Below are 16,145 nucleotides of genomic sequence, written 5' to 3'. Positions count from 1 at the left end.
AATTTTTGTTATATTAAAGGTGGATGGATCTTACGCGGCTGTCAGCTTTTCGAACAGTAGTGCTGGTTTCCAAACCCAATTCGGCTCTGCTAATGAAGATTTAAGTATATTTCTCCAAGATTGTAGGCTAATGCGTAAGGATGAGCTGTTGGTCGTGAAAAGTGGGAATACTCCAAGAGTTCCAGATTGTTTCCAGAGGACACCCCGTAAAGTTAATATTGCAGATACAAGTTCCATTCTGAGTATGGCTGTGGATGGACAAGGTATTCATTTATACCTAGCCTTATTTAACTTTCTCGATATCTGATATGTCTCTTACTTTGTTAAAGGGAAATTGCTTAAAAATACAAATACTAGCTCTAAGTCAGGATTGCCACAAGCGACTAAAATGCGACCATTTGCAACTATTTTCGGTCTGAGGCGCGACTATGGCAATTTTTTTTGCCTGAAAATTTTTTTTCAAGAAACGAAAACTATTGGGAGATTTTTCTGTGCTTCTAGCTATGTTTTTTTAAAAGCATAAATTGGGTTGACAACCTGCGGCTCCCCAGAGCTACTAAACACAATGATTTTTTTTTTTTTTTTTTACAAAAATAAAAAATTTTGAATTGCAAATTTGAGTCATCACTTTTAATTGCACTCAATTCGCGTTGATCCCATTGTAAGTTTATTTAGTTTCTCGATTGCCTTTTCAATGGTTGTTGCTACTAAATTCTGCATGATTTTAAAAAATTTAATTTTTAATACGATATAACGATGCATGAATTTCGAATTTGCTTAATCACTTTTCACAATGTATGTATGCATATATATAATATATAATTGCTAAAAGGAAAAATCTTTTTAAAAAATTATGTTTTTTAATAAAAAATTATTTTTCTGAATTAATTCTAGTTATTAAAAATATTTAATTTTCTAAAAATATACAAATTTTTTTGATTCAGCAATTTAGTGCTGGAACACTAATGTTTATATAAAAATTATCATATTGGCCACCAACTTTACTAAATGCATCACGGTTAAGTCATTTAATAAAATTTTAGTCATATTATTGAAAATTTTTAATTCTTATTTAGGCAACTATTTTCATAGTTTTTAGCAACTATTTTCATGCTTTAGGCTACTAAAAGCAACTATTTCGTTCATTTTTTTTTCTGTAGCAACCCTGCAAGTGCATTCACTTATTTTTAAATTGTACCCTTTATATTGTTTTTGAATATGGACTTTTCTTTTTCTAGTTTGTAATTAAAAAATATTTTAATTGTAGGTATTCATGCAGTTGTTAAGAATGGTGACCGCCTGAGTTATGTTCTGTATAATATATCTTCTGGGAAAGCCATACAAGACAGTCCATTTCCAATCGATACACAATCCTTCTTAGGACAAGACACCCGATTGATTTCTTTTGGAATTAGTGGAGAGGTTTGAACATTTCTTTATTAACATTTATTTTTTTCCTCTTTCTATTTTTTTTTCTTCTTTTTTCATTACTTAATATAGTTAACGTGTTGGATTTGGTAAATTTCACCGGCAGTACCATATTGGTAAGGGAGGGACCATGTAATCAATTGTAAAGGCAGCATCAATGCACAAAGTTAGACACTTTTTGAGTAACAAGTGTTTTGTTCCATATGCGATCAAGAAGGTATTTAAAATCCACAAATTAGACCAGAGTTCTTTGTTTCAGACTAAAACCATCTACGAACTACAAAATATTCGGATCTACATGACAAAATTTGTGTAAAGTTCACAAATATGAATAACTTTTTTATTTTATTTCTGTAGTTACATTTCTGCAGGCTACAAATGGATCAAGCATAGTATTTTTTCTTACAAACATAACAACTAGTGATGTAATGAATAATGATTTAGCCGAATACCAAATATTCGACCAAACAAATTGGCTGGATAGCAAAATTTTATTTTTGCTAATCAAAACTTAGCTATATTATTGGTATTGAGTAAAGGGGGAAAAATTACAATAGTTAATCGTTAAGACTAACGTTAAAGTTGAAAAAAACTACAATAATTATTTATTAGGATTGGGAAATAGCAAAATCCTCTTAATTTAAAACAGAAATTTAATTCTAAAAATATTTTCCAAAAAAAAAAAGTATCCATAAAACGTTGAAAGAAATAGTCTATCAGAAACGCTTTTGAAAATGCTGCACTATTATAAAAACACCCATAAAAGCAAAAGATTATCGTAATTTAATATATAAAAGATATGAGTTCAGGCAGTTTAGTTTCAATCGCTGAAGAAAAAAATTTCAAAATATCATAAAAGCTAGCAATATATTGGTAGAGAACTTCAATTGCATAATCCTTAATTATTCTCTCATAATTTGTTTTAATTTTGATATTTTGAAAATTTCTTTTCAGTATTTGAAACTTCGAGGAATTCTCTAGATTTTTCTGAACTCACTTTTTATATACCTTATTTTAAATAAACTATGGAGGTGAAAAAAAAATTGAGATAGAAAGTTTCACCCATGGTTTTGCGTCCTCTTAATTCTTGAATGAAAATTTTAAAGCTAAACATTTCAGTTTTCTAATAACTATATTTTCAAGGAAAAGTGAAGAAAAAGAAAAGTATAACAGAAATAAATCATAATAAAAACGTAATAATTTTTTTTTTTTTTTAAAGAAAGGGCTAGATAGAAATCATTACTAACTCCTTTAAATATGATGCACTATTATAAACCATCAGAAAAAAAAAAGATGGAAATTTTTCTTCTTCTCAATTCTTTAAACAGAAAGTGTAGAAAAAACTCCGAACTTAACTGGCCTGAATCTAATTAAAAAATATCTGCAGTACAAAACTCTGTTTATTGTTATAACGTAGACTAGTTTCAATTTTTTAAATTTCCTTTTCCCATTCATCTTTTAGAACATAATTTTGCAAGCCCTATGCATGTTTTAGAACTTAATAAATAATATGTAAAAACTATTTCTAATAATGTATAGTAAAAAATATGTTTTCAGATTATTCCTTATTAAATCTATTCAAATTCCAAGAAAAAAAAATTGTCAAAAAATTCTTTTCCAAAAAATACTTTGCCGAATATTTGGAAGAGCATGCAGCAAAAGGGCCGAATCCCAAATAGTGGTCAAATAATAGTTACATCCCTATTAGCAGCAAATAATTCTCTAATTGTGGATTCTTAAATTTTTTATTCCATTGTACTCCTGCAGTTCTTTCTGCCGCCCATTGTAATTTCAAATTTTAAAATATTATAGTTTTCAGCAAAAAAAAGAGAAACAAATTCCGCAAAAGCACTTGAAATTGCCATAACTTTTGAACAAAAACTCTATTTGCCTTCTTGTGGTCTGCAGAGCAGCCAGCATAGTATTTCTTACATCAAGTTTAACAGTTAATAATTCATGAAAGATTATTATTTTTTAAATTTCATTCCCTGTACATTTTTCTACAATACATCGTAATTTGGGGTTTCAAGCCCTATAATTTTTGCAGTTCAAAGCAAATGATTATGTTAAGTTGAGCAGTGTCTGCTATTAGGATTTTTTAATATAAGGAAATTGCAAATTATTATATATATAGCTAATGGAAAGCTATAATTTAGTAGTTTCATGTCACTTGAATTCACTTAGTCTTTTTTTTTAATTTTTTTTTATCTGTTTTAAACATAAAATAATAAGTTACATCCATGATCCTCATTTTTATTCTGGATAATAGCTTGAATGTCAATGAAATAAGACTTTTAATTATTTTCTTAACTCTAAGAATATATTTATTAAGTAAAATATATTTTCCTCTTAAGTCAAGGATTTAAAAAAAAAAAATAATCAGTTAATTTAAATCACTGAATATTTTTTAAAAAATCAATTGAATTAAATCACAATTAAAATCATGATTTAAATCATGCCTGGGATTTAAATCAATGTAAGCGATATAGGTCTGTCAACAAGTTGTAGTTTCCCTCCCCCTCCTCCACTTTTGAGTAAGAGAATGTTGTCCAAATATAGTGCCTTGGGCTATCCATATAGTAGTCTTGGTATTGACGTAATAGATGTTTCAAGTGTATGTGTATTTTTTCTCTCCAAAATACAGTATAAAAAATTTTTGAATTAGTTTTTAAAACACTTGTTTGAAATGATTTTGTATTATAATCAGGGTTTGTACAGGCTCCTTATACTCCTTAGAAACTTCTTGGAAGTAAAAAGGTCTCCAAGGATTTCTTGGAACTACTTAGATTTCCAAATTAGTCCTTAGAAACTCCTTATATTATTGTGTTGCTTAGATGAACTTACTAAGTCCGCTGATGAATTTGCTGTCTAAGCAGGGAAACGAAATGATATTACTTAGCTCTCAAAATCTAATAAAACTTTAAAGGAAAAAAAATTGAATTGCAAGAGTTAGAAAAAAATAATTTTAATTTTACATGTTACAATGATTTACTGTTTTTTTTTTTTTTGTATGAAATGCCTTAGATTTTATGTATTCAAATTTAAAAATATAAGATTGATAGGTTTTTATGTTAATCTTTAACATCTGTACTATGTACTTTAACAAGATTTATTAAAATATTTGAAGCTGGAAAATGTATTTTTGTGGGAAAGTGATAACTTTATTAAGTTTGACTAAGTCAAAATTTATTTCAAAATGGCTAGAAAAAAATATCATTTGCAAAATATTCATTTTTGCAAATTCTTTATAGTAACGGCTTTTTGATTTAAAGAAAAGGAAAAAAACTGTCTAGTTATCTTTTACGCAAAGTTTTTAAATTTTGGACTCCTTGGATACTCCTTGGATTTCTTCTTCTGATCTCTGTATGAACCCTGAATAATATTTTTGGTGCATTTTATTCTATAGAATGAGACAGTTGCTGTGTTACTTGATGGCAATAGTGCAATATATCCTTTGTCAAAAGATTGTACAGACAGTATAAGAGATCCTGTGTGGTTAGATCTACCCCCAGCAAGAGCTATTGGACTTGGTGTTCACTCATTAAAAGATGTTACGGCCGGACAAAAAAACCAAGTTGCCATTGTGGTTTTAGCACTAGAAGTAAGATTTCTCTTTTATAAAAAAGTCACACTGGTTATTGAAATTTGTTTTGTTGCTATTTACTGTTGATTATTGTTCTTATTGTTAACCCTATTGATTTCCTCTGCAGCATCAAACTTTGCTTCCACCAATATTTAAATGTGAACAAGAAACTGTGCGACAAACTCTTTCATCTTTAGAACGAGATTCTGGTAAGTAATGATTTATTATTCAAATTTGCTTAATCACTTATTATTCAAATTTGCAGTTATTATTCAAAATCAGTTATTATTCAAATTTGCATTCAATTAATGAAACGCTGTTTATTATGTATTTATGAACGAACGCTGTTTATTATTTACTAACTGTTTATTATCAGGGTTGCCACCCTGCAAGTCAAACAGGGAATTTAAAAATCGCCTAAAATAGCAAGGAAAATGCAGGGAATTTTTATCTTTTACGAACTGGGAAAATTACAGGAAATTTCGTTTCTTCTTTTAAGAAATGGTGACCTCTTAAAGTGTGATATGTGGGACATTTAAGGATCATATTTCAACTATAATAAACTTTCATTTAATATAGCTTTATCTGTTTTAACATGGTGCGTAGCCATTTTAAAAAGTGCTGAAAGCTGCATATTTTCGTTTTTTAAAAGCCCTAAAAGGTGTTTTTTTTTCATGGTGTTTTTAAAAAGTGCTTAATTTTCCCTTTTTGAAAAAGAGATATTTTTTCTTAGCCATGTCAATTTTTGCCACGCATTATGCAAAAGCATGCTTTTCAATGTTTATTCAACATTTTCACAATTCATTCAACCACAATCTATTTCAGCGTACCGTCTGTCCAGAGCGCATGAAAGCGCCAATCATTTTACAGATTTGATGAAATACTTGCGAGTCTGAATGTGAATATTGTGAGCTGGGCTCGGTGAGATTGTTGCACTCTCATGTGCAACTCTGCTGCATTTTGCAAGGCATTCTCAATTTCAAAATATTTTTAGTAGGGTGACCCGGGTTAATTCACGATCACTCTTTTTCTGGGGTAAATAATGATCACCTAAGTTTTATTTTTTAAAAAAATATTTTTTTTAAGTTTGAGACATGGAAAAGAAAGCTTGTACACTTTACTAAAGTATAACTACATTTACTTAATAATAGTTTTTTTTGTTTAATTTAACAAAATAAGTATCTTTTAAAATGCTTTCTGCATTTTCCATTTCAAAGATGGGTTTCAAATTGTGCACCACATTTCTGCAAATCCTTCTCTTAATAATAAATATTTTGAGTTACTTTCTTTTTTTTGATATAAAAATAGTGTAAGCTTTTGTTTAATTGTTCCACATCTACTGTAAACATTATAAGTGATTATAGGAAACTATATCAAATGTTGCCCCCTACAGATGGGGTAATTCCTGATCATTTTCATTTCTTCTTATAGTATAAAAAATAGCTAATAAGTAGTTAATTGTTTTTTCTTATGTAACAGTTCATATTTATTAAGTGGAACAACTATAAAATATATTTTAACTATAATCACAAAATTTCTTTTTAACTGTATACAAGACAAATGTGTTCTGATCTGCACCATTTCTAGCTTTTCTTACCTTTCTTCTATCTTATTTTTATGTGTGTACATTGTTAGAATAGTTTTTAAGTTGATAAATTAACCTAATATAAATATGGTGAGAAATTATAAGTCTAAAAAGAATACTAAGCTTCTAGAAAGCAAAAATAGCAAATTTCTTTTAATGATTGAAAATGAAAATTTCAGTGGGAGAGCTGCTGCCAGAGCTGAAGTGTTAATCTTTATTCCGGCTTTTAAATAAAATGTTTTAATAGCTGCTTAAAAATATCTTTTTGGTTTATTTGCTTGATCTTAATGTCTTATTTGTTAATTACCATTGTATAATTATTTTTAAACAGCCCATTTACTATAAAAACTGGTGATCAGAAATGATCAGGAATTACCCTAGAAGTGATCAAGAGAAGGGGTAATTCCTGATCACTAAAAATTTAAAATCTTTTAAATTCTAATTAGTTTTTCAAACAAAAGAAGGTAGCATAGGACGGACTCATCCCATATAGCCTCAAATTTCCAGTAAATATTAAAATTCTATCTTGAATAGTTTTTTCACAAAATAGATGTTTGCATTTTTTGATCAGGAATTACCCCAGGTCACCCTATTGCTAATATTTTTTGTAGTTTAATATAGTGCTTAAAATTTTTTTTGACTGCTTAAAAAGTACTTTAAAGGTGCTTATATTTTGTTGAAAGATTTGGCTACGCACCCTGTTTAAGTATGTTCAGCTGTTTCTTTTTTCTGTAAATTTTTTTCATTAGTTATAACTAGTATACTGTGTAACGTCCCATATCCGGACGTCCCTTTCCCGGACACTTTTTAACAATCAAAATGAACAAACATCTCTTCATCTTCCCCTCTCTTAAAAAAAAAAAGAAGTCTTTGGACACAGTTTTTCTTTTCCCAGCTTCTAGTGATTCATGCATTGAACCCATAAATCAACAGAAAGGGGAAGAGAAGACCGTTGAGTGATCTAAGTGACGCTCCTCCTCAAGAATGCAGGAAAGGAGATTCATTTTCAAACGACCACAAATGAGCCTCTCCCTCCCTTCTTTCCTATGCAGCTGGCTAGTAAAAGAGGGATTTCCTGGAACCGTTTTATTAGTGTGTCAGGGGGTGAAAAAGGGTAAGTGCAGCAAATGTTAACGTAGAGGGGGAGTCACTTTCAGTCACACAAGAAAAAATAAAGAGAACCCAATCAGCATGCCGTGCCTTTATGCTTGATTGATAGCCAATGATGGGAGAGAAAATAAGAATTTGTCACTTCCCCGCCCACAACTTGAATGACCAATAAGGAGGAAATAAATTTTCTTCTTCACCTACCCACCTTAATGAATGACGGGAATTTCCCCTTCTTGCTTGAATCGTTCGAGTTCAAAATTGAGGAGAGAGCAATTAATCTTTTCATAACTGTCAATTTTTTTTCGTTTTCTATGTTTTAAGCAATAATTATTTATTTTCTAATATTTTGTTTTTGATTGATCAGATATCATTCTAATACTAAAACATTATTGCCCGAAAAATGAGGTTCATTTATTTTTTGCTTCTTAGATTCAGATCGTTTATTACATCGTTTTAAGCTTTGTTTACCTTGGGATCTATTATACGGAAAAATCTACTATCCGGATACGCAATTTTCCAATGTAGTTAGCCCAATGCAGCTCATACAAGAGCACAGGGATTATGTTTTTCTTCTTAATATATTGTGTATAATGTGTGTGGGGAATTGTTTTTTCTAGATTTGAGTGGAAACCCTGTATTTATTATACATAATGAATGTTGCCGTGAAATCTTTGCTTATTGTTTTATCATGTTTGTAGGGACACCTTTTGGACAGAATACTCTGCAATGTGTTTTGAATGAGCGCTGTGATGGAAACAGAAATATATTCCATGCTGCTGTTACAACATGCTTTCCAACTTCAAACAAGGACACTGACTTTTCAGGTAGAGTTAATAATTCATCAATGCATATGCTAATATAGCAAGCCGATTATCTGGTCCAATGTAGCAGAAGGATGGGCCATATGACCAAACAGCCAGTTCCAACGAAGTTCATTTTTCTACTCACTTCCTCATGTAATTAAAACTGCAAGTTACAGATGTTAATATAAATGATAAATGGAAAAAAAAATATGAACCTACAAGAATTTAAACATTTATAGCTAAAATGATTAAAAACTCTTAGCTGACCATTTTAGCAATCTTTGAATGGAAAAGCAAAATAGAAAATTTTTTAAATAAAATTTTTTTTAAATGTTAAATCAGTTACTCACTCAGTTTTTTTTTTTTAAAAAAAAAGATTTATTTTTCTTTTTGGAGTAAAAAGTTACTTATATAAACAGGGTTCCAAGTGGTTAGGGAGAACAGGGAAAACCTGGAATTGTTAGGGAATTTTATTTTAACTCCAAAAATCAGGGAAAGTTGCAGTTTTTAACAAAAACCTGGAATATTCCTATATCATACCTGGAAAATAACCAGTCTTAAAGTTGTCAGTAACAGTAATCAGTCATCAAGATTCAAGTTAAATAATTCTAACATCTATTACAATTATTTGTTTTAAACATTTCTTCAGGATTTAGTCAAACTGAAATGTTTCTTTCCTCATTTAATGATATTTTTTACACAGAAAATCTAATATTTCACTTTACAAATAAAAGAATCAAAGTTTTAGTAGTTTAGTAAGTAGGAAATTAAATGACTATTTAAGTAATTAATTAACAAAAGAAAGCAAACTAAATATTAACTTACAAAAGGAAAAAAGGCTAACGATTAAAATTAAAATTTTGAAAATGTTATTGAATTTATTGATTTTATGTTTATAAACAAAGTACTTTAAACGATCGAAAAAATAATTTTTATTACTGCACAGACTCTAATTACAATTTTTTTTTGTTTTTGGAAGGTAATTAAAAAAAATTTTTGAGTGCTTGAAAAGTACTTAAAAGGTGCTTATTTTTTTATTGAAAAACTGGCTAACGCACCCTGAAAAAGCTAATGATTAATATTTAGCAAAAAGCAAGTTAACAATGAATCACAAAATATAACAATTAATGTTAAAAAAAACTAACAATTAATAATTAACAAAAAAATAACAATTAATAAATATTAAAACAAAAGAACTATTAAGCGATGTGAGGGAAAGAAGGCAAAATAAGAACTGCATCAATCGGAAGAGCTAATTAATCCCTTAATAAACGTACTGTTGTTTTTGTAGTTCATGTTATTTTATTTTACATTCAAAATTATTATCATAAATTATTTTGCTCAGTGTATTATATATACGTAAGCAACTTTTAAACTTATTGTTTTCTTTGTTTGCCGTCAAATTTCGAAATCGTTAAAAGTGTGCCGCGATGAAAAAAGTTTGAGAATTACTAATCTGAATGCTATGAATGATGTTTGTTGGAAGAGGGGAGGGTCTTAATTAGTGGTTAAAGCATGTATTAACTCTTAATCTTTTTGTTATATTTATTTAGGTGATACAAGTGGAAGTGCTAGCCTAGAATCATTGGATTTACTAAGTGGAACAGTTGCATCTAATGGCAATAGTCACTCCTCTCGAAGGTTGGTTATTACTCACTCACTTAAAAGTATTTTTTCGTGTAACTAATATTATTTTATTATATTTAAATTTTAAAATTGAATATAACAAAAATCGTTAAAAATAAGCCATTAAAATGTGCTTTTGTTTGAGTTTTTAATCTTGAAGAAGAATAAATATACTTAGTTTCTTTTTTTGCTCTTATATGCTTATTAAATAATTAAAAAAAAATTTTTTTTTTTTAGTGTTTCTTTGAGGGAAATAATGAGACGTGCAACTTCAGCTGCACGCAACTTGGCTGGTCTAGAAAACAGGGATCAAGACATAGGAATTCCTACTCTTAACTGGCCACCTGAACCAATGGATTCTACTAGTGGTAATTGTAACCAAATATTTTATTGAGACACTGTGTAATGAAAGTTGAATAATATGATGATATGCATATAAATCTCGGGGGTAACCTATGGCTGTTAAAACTGTCATAATGGTTTTTTGAAATAGTGTAAATTAAATATAGATCTATCGTAAGTAATGTGAGCATATTTTACACTCAATATTAATATGAAAAAGTAGTGTAACAACTATGGAAAATTTGTTTGTTGGGATTCTAGACTTTATTTTTGACAGAAATATTATTTACAAATATCATTGATTTAAGTTTAATTATTTAAGGAATTTGCAATTTCGTATTATAAATATTAATGTAATAATAATTCATATTGTATACTGTCATAAATGTTAACAATCTTAAATAAATGTTAAGATTATTGATTCATAACTATAATTGAATTATCACTTATTTGCTAATAGACAAAAAATGCAATTATGTATTAATTAAGTTTATCTTTTTTTTTTTAAAAAATAATAATAAATTTGATATTTTAATATTTTTTTTAGGTTCTATATCTCCTTTAAATAATGCTAGTTCTGTAGAACCAACTGAAAGGAAGAATGCAGCATTGAGTATTTTATGGAGTCTCTGTGAATCTCCTGTGTTGAAACCTTATATGAAAGACCTTTTGACTGCAAGGTATGAAATCTAAATAAATGATTTAAGTTAAGATACTTACCTAATTATTCTATGCGATCAACTTGAGTAGTTTATATTTAGTGTTAGGTGGGTATTAAATCAAGCTTTTTTTTTAAAGAAGGCTTTTAAAATCAATCCATTAAATTTATTTTACTGAAAAATATGATGATATTTATTTTATGAATGTTACCATGAATGACCAAAATCAAGAGAATGCTGACTTTCACCAAATGTCAACAATCAAATAGTCGCTTTGGTGAATGTTCAAAATATTTGTTATATTCGATTTGATATTAGTTTATTCTTTGATAATATTATCTTTACTCGATATTTTAATAACTGTTGAGGATAGATTAGGAGAAGCATTAGTACAGTACAGAACCCGTTATCCGGAAATCAGAAAACCGGAAAACCAAAAAACCGGAACGAAATCCAATAAATTTTCCCACCATTTTTAAAAAAAATTTTTTTTTTTTTTCCTCATAAGATTTTAGGATTTTTCTTTCTTTTTTGAAAGATGTTCATCTTACCATCATTTTGGAAATAATCATTAGTGTATTACTTCATCGTTTTTTCTTTTTAAGATTATTTCCATTTTTTTTTTTAGTTGGGTTTAACAATAAAAAAACGGCTTTCTGTAGCTATTCCGAAAACCGAAAAAATCAGTTATCCGGAATAGCGATGGTCCCGATCGTTCCGGATAATTGGTTCCCTACTGTATTTGGAGTTAATGCAAACCGGGCAAATCAGGGTTCCCACGGTACTTGAAAAACCTTGAAAGTCCTTGAATTTGGTTGAAAAAAATCAGGGCCCCAGAAAGTCCTTGAATTCTGGCATAGGGTACTAGAAAAGTACTTGATTTTTTTAGAAATTAAAATACTACTAATTTTTCTTGCAAAAAAGTAATGAAAAAAAATATATAAATTCAAAGGAAAATTATAGAAATTCTAATTATGCAATTTTTAATGCTTGAAGTGAAAAGGGGTTAAAGAAGATGCAAAACTTTTCTCTCCTAGATTTTTCAGACCAGATTGTTGTTCATATCTCTGATATTTTGAAAGCTGTAATTTCTAGCAAATTTTAGGTTTTTTAGTCATAGTTTTGCGAATGATATATAGGGTTTAATTGATTTAGAAACATGTTTAATGTGTTGACTTCATTATTACGACAGGTTAATATTGTTGTCCTATTTGTTTTTTTAATTTATGTAAGAAGGATAATTAATTTTGTATCATTTACAATCAAATTTTTACATTCAGTTTTTACTGCTGATAAATAAAGTTTACTCCTACAGGTTTCATTGATTATGAATAAACATCATGATTCACATTAAACTGATTCTTGATTTATGGATCAGAAATTCACATAAAATGTGCTACGAATTGTGGTTTAACTGAAAGTGATCAATGAATCACATATCGAATATTACTTTAAAGTGATTTGCAAATTACTCATCAGGATTTGTATTAAGGTATTTTATAAGTCACATCATGATTCACATTAAAGTTATTTATCAATCATGGCTCACGATTCTTATTCTAGTAGTTTACAAATCACGCATTACGATTCACAAAAGATAGATTTAAGAATTACCACCCACAATTTTCATCAAAATGATTTTAGAATCACACATATCTGTCCTATATTAAGCACCTTTCGAAACACAAATTGCAATTTGTGAAAATTAGGCATATTCACAAAATTTACATTTTATGGATGTATTTTAAAAGAAAATAAAGCTTGGTAAGTCTTAATTATCTGTAAAATATTGTTCTACAATAGATTTTATTATGTTCAAAATACATTACTGATATTCTTAAGTAAGAACATAGAAAATTTGATATTAAAAATTGAAACAGATATGTTAAATTTTTGATAATTATGTTAAATTTTTGATAAATATGTTAAATTTTTGATGATTTATCTAATTATATACTTTTCCTGTAACCTAAAATTTGATTTAACATATTAAGAAAAGTATTTATATTTTAAAAACCGTGCAATTACACAAACTTTATCAATTATTTACTATGCTTGTTTAATGTAATATGCATTACTCATTCATTCAGTTTCATTAATTCTAATTCATTTGTCATGAAAAGTTTCACTGATGCTAGTTTTAAATGTTGACTAGTATCCTGTGTCAATTGGAGTTTTTTTTTTTGGTCAATAGGATTTTTTTAAAGTAATTTGAAACAGCAATGTAACTATCAACCATTCATATTATTAGCTGATAAATTTAATAAATAATTTTTTGTTGTTGTCAAATAAGCATTATGATTTAAAAATATACAATTTCTGCTTCTGCGTTATTGTAAAATCTGGTTGACATGTACTCTAGCGTATAACAATAATATCGAATAGGTCCTTGAAAAATTTGATTTTAGGTCCTTGAAAGTCATTGAAAAGTCCTTGAATTTTTTTTTTTGAAAGATTGAGTGGGAACCCTGCAAATGTATACTGTGCAGTGACACTTAACTAGACCTACTTTGTATTTCGGACATTTCTCAAAGCAATTATGTGATTGTCAACATTCACTGGTGGAAGTCAGTATTGAGAGAAATTTGCCTTCATGGAGGACTTTTTGATGGAACTAACCCACATTTGCGTTACATGGAGAGGAAGACCACAAGAATCCGTCACAGTTAGCTTATCAGCTAGGGGACTCTAATCCATGGTTCAGTGACCACTGAAGATCTTTTCACGTCAGCATTGTGGTCGGTGCAAGCCTAATGCGGAACTCATATCGACCAGCCATCGCTGGGATTCGAACCCGGTTCACCTCATTTGAGGGCGAGAGCTCTATCCCCTGAGCCATTTTTCATAGCTTTAAAAAATGTTCTGTTATTTGTTTGTTTCTGTTATATTGTTAAAATATCTTGATGGTTCTATTTCTAGGGATGCCCAAGGTTTAACTCCATTTATGTCTGCTGTGACTGGCAGAGCTTATTCTGCTGCTCTTATTTTAATGGATACTTTCTTGCGTCTTTCCCAAGAGACTTGTAGAGATTCTGAAGCAAAGCAGAAATTTATGCAGCCCATGATATTTCCTTCCGGGGCTTCTCCTGATGACTCTCCCCTTCACGTCTTGTGTTATAACGACACCTGTAGTTTTACATGGACTGGAGCAGAGCACATTAATCAGGTATTTTCTTTCTTTAGCTGCCAACTTTACCCGATTTTGCCTATTTCTCCTGGTTTAATAAAATTTCTCCTATTTTTATACATTTTAAAAAGTTTCCAGGGTTGCCACTCCTCAGGGGGAGAACAGGGAAAACCTGGAAAATACAGGGAATTTAAAAATCACCTAAAATAACAGGGAAAATCGTGATGAGAAACATCTTCTTTTTCGTGATGAACATTGACGATTTAGATCTCTATTTTTCACTTTAAAGGAAGCATTTGATTTTTTACACCAGTCTTGTGCCAATCCAAATGAATTTCTTATGTTGCCTTTGTTATGTTATTTTGTTATTTTTTTATATAGTTTCATGCATCTTTTTTTTGTTTTCTATTATTACAGTGTTCAACAATATATGACGTCTTATGATGAGCAAAATAATTTATGATTGTAATACCCCCCTTTTTTTTTTTAAATTTCTATTTTAAATTTATTGTAATTACTTTTCTTTGTCGCCTGGACAGGATTTTCCTCTTGACGACGAATATATATTCCTTGTATTTATGTGTTTTTGTTCCCAATAAAGTTATATATATTTAAAAAAAAAAATGCAGGGAATTTTGATTTTTTCTTTACAAACTGAGAAAATACAGGGAATATTGTTTTTACTTTTGTCTTTTAAAAAATGGTGACCTCTCAAAGCCTAATCTATGGGATATTTAACCATGATATTTCAGCTATAATAAACTATTTCATTTACTATAGCATTATTTAAGTATGTTCAGCTGTTTTTCCAGCAATTAAAACTAATAAATATAGTTAGCCCAATATAGCTCACACAAGAGTGCAGTAATTGTTGTTTCCTCTTAACATATTGTGTATAATATGTCCAGGGAAAACACAGGGAACTTTTTCTCCAGATTTGAGTGGCAACCCTGGTTTCCTAAAAGTAAGGTAGTTTTCTTAAATAAATATATATATATCCCCATTATTGAAATAGAATTTTTGCACAAATTATTGTTTGCTTTAAATGAGTATTACTAATACATAATGAAAAGATCCTCATTTATGGAAATCAGTTTAAAACTGTTTTGCTCTAAAATGTTCTGTTTTTTATTTTTTTTTTCAGAACTTCCTTTTTAAATTACTTACAAAAATCTGTTAACTATCCTTGATTAATTAAATGTATATTTCTATTCAATATTATGAGCAAACATAAAACATTTCAAGTTCATTTAATGTCAAACCTAACTGGAGAATTTCAAATTCAAAGCTATTAAAACCCTTTTGTGAAAAATATTAAACTAAATTCCAATTTTAAACAAGTCAATTGAATTTCTATTTCCATTAGCTCTCAAGATATTGAAATTTTTTTTTTATTGGCTCTTAGTAAGAGATTCTTCTAATTAAGATATTAATAAAGAATGGCATTTTGCACCAGGCAACAGAAGAATCTTAAAAATTTAAAGTGCATTAACTCAAAATGTTAATAAAAGTATTTTTGAAATTTTTTTGCAATGCGAAGTTCAATCTTTTTTCTAAACTGCAGTATCATGCTTGTTTTTCTTAATTTATAAATTTTTTAATTGCTTATTTTTTAGGACATCTTTGAATGTCGAACGTGCGGCTTGACTGGCTCTTTGTGTTGCTGCACTGAATGTGCTCGTGTCTGCCATAAAGGTCATGATTGTAAATTAAAGAGAACATCACCCACGGCCTACTGTGATTGTTGGGAGAAATGTAAATGCAGAGCTTTGGTCTCTGGCCATCAACCATCAAGATATCAACTCTTAAATAAACTTATCCAAGAAACAGATCTCGTTACTTATCCTAACAGCAGGTAAGCCAGAATTATATTTAAGTACGT

At 29.1% G+C, this 16,145-nt stretch overlaps 1 protein-coding gene across 12 annotated transcripts in view; it reads left to right on the top strand.

The window, feature by feature from the left end:
- Positions 1–16,145, top strand: part of hyd (E3 ubiquitin-protein ligase hyd) — a 100,104-nt gene that overhangs the window by 34,083 nt on the left and 49,876 nt on the right. For all 12 annotated transcript variants that reach the window (XM_071178266.2, XM_071178265.2, XM_071178263.2 and 9 more), the window contains exons 15-24: positions 20–263; positions 1,268–1,422; positions 4,835–5,029; positions 5,139–5,220; positions 8,405–8,530; positions 10,063–10,150; positions 10,373–10,503; positions 11,025–11,157; positions 14,056–14,302; positions 15,880–16,118. In XM_071178266.2, coding sequence (XP_071034367.2) covers positions 20–263; positions 1,268–1,422; positions 4,835–5,029; positions 5,139–5,220; positions 8,405–8,530; positions 10,063–10,150; positions 10,373–10,503; positions 11,025–11,157; positions 14,056–14,302; positions 15,880–16,118 — 1,640 coding nt within the window. The remainder of the gene's footprint in view (positions 1–19; positions 264–1,267; positions 1,423–4,834; positions 5,030–5,138; positions 5,221–8,404; positions 8,531–10,062; positions 10,151–10,372; positions 10,504–11,024; positions 11,158–14,055; positions 14,303–15,879; positions 16,119–16,145) is intronic.

Source organism: Parasteatoda tepidariorum, chromosome 6 (genome assembly GCF_982258835.1).
Source record: "Parasteatoda tepidariorum strain Cologne lab strain chromosome 6, Ptep-v5.0, whole genome shotgun sequence".
Taxonomy (NCBI): domain Eukaryota; kingdom Metazoa; phylum Arthropoda; class Arachnida; order Araneae; family Theridiidae; genus Parasteatoda; species Parasteatoda tepidariorum.
Note: the sequence above shows the minus strand (reverse complement) of the source record. Positions and strands in the feature narration are given on the sequence as shown.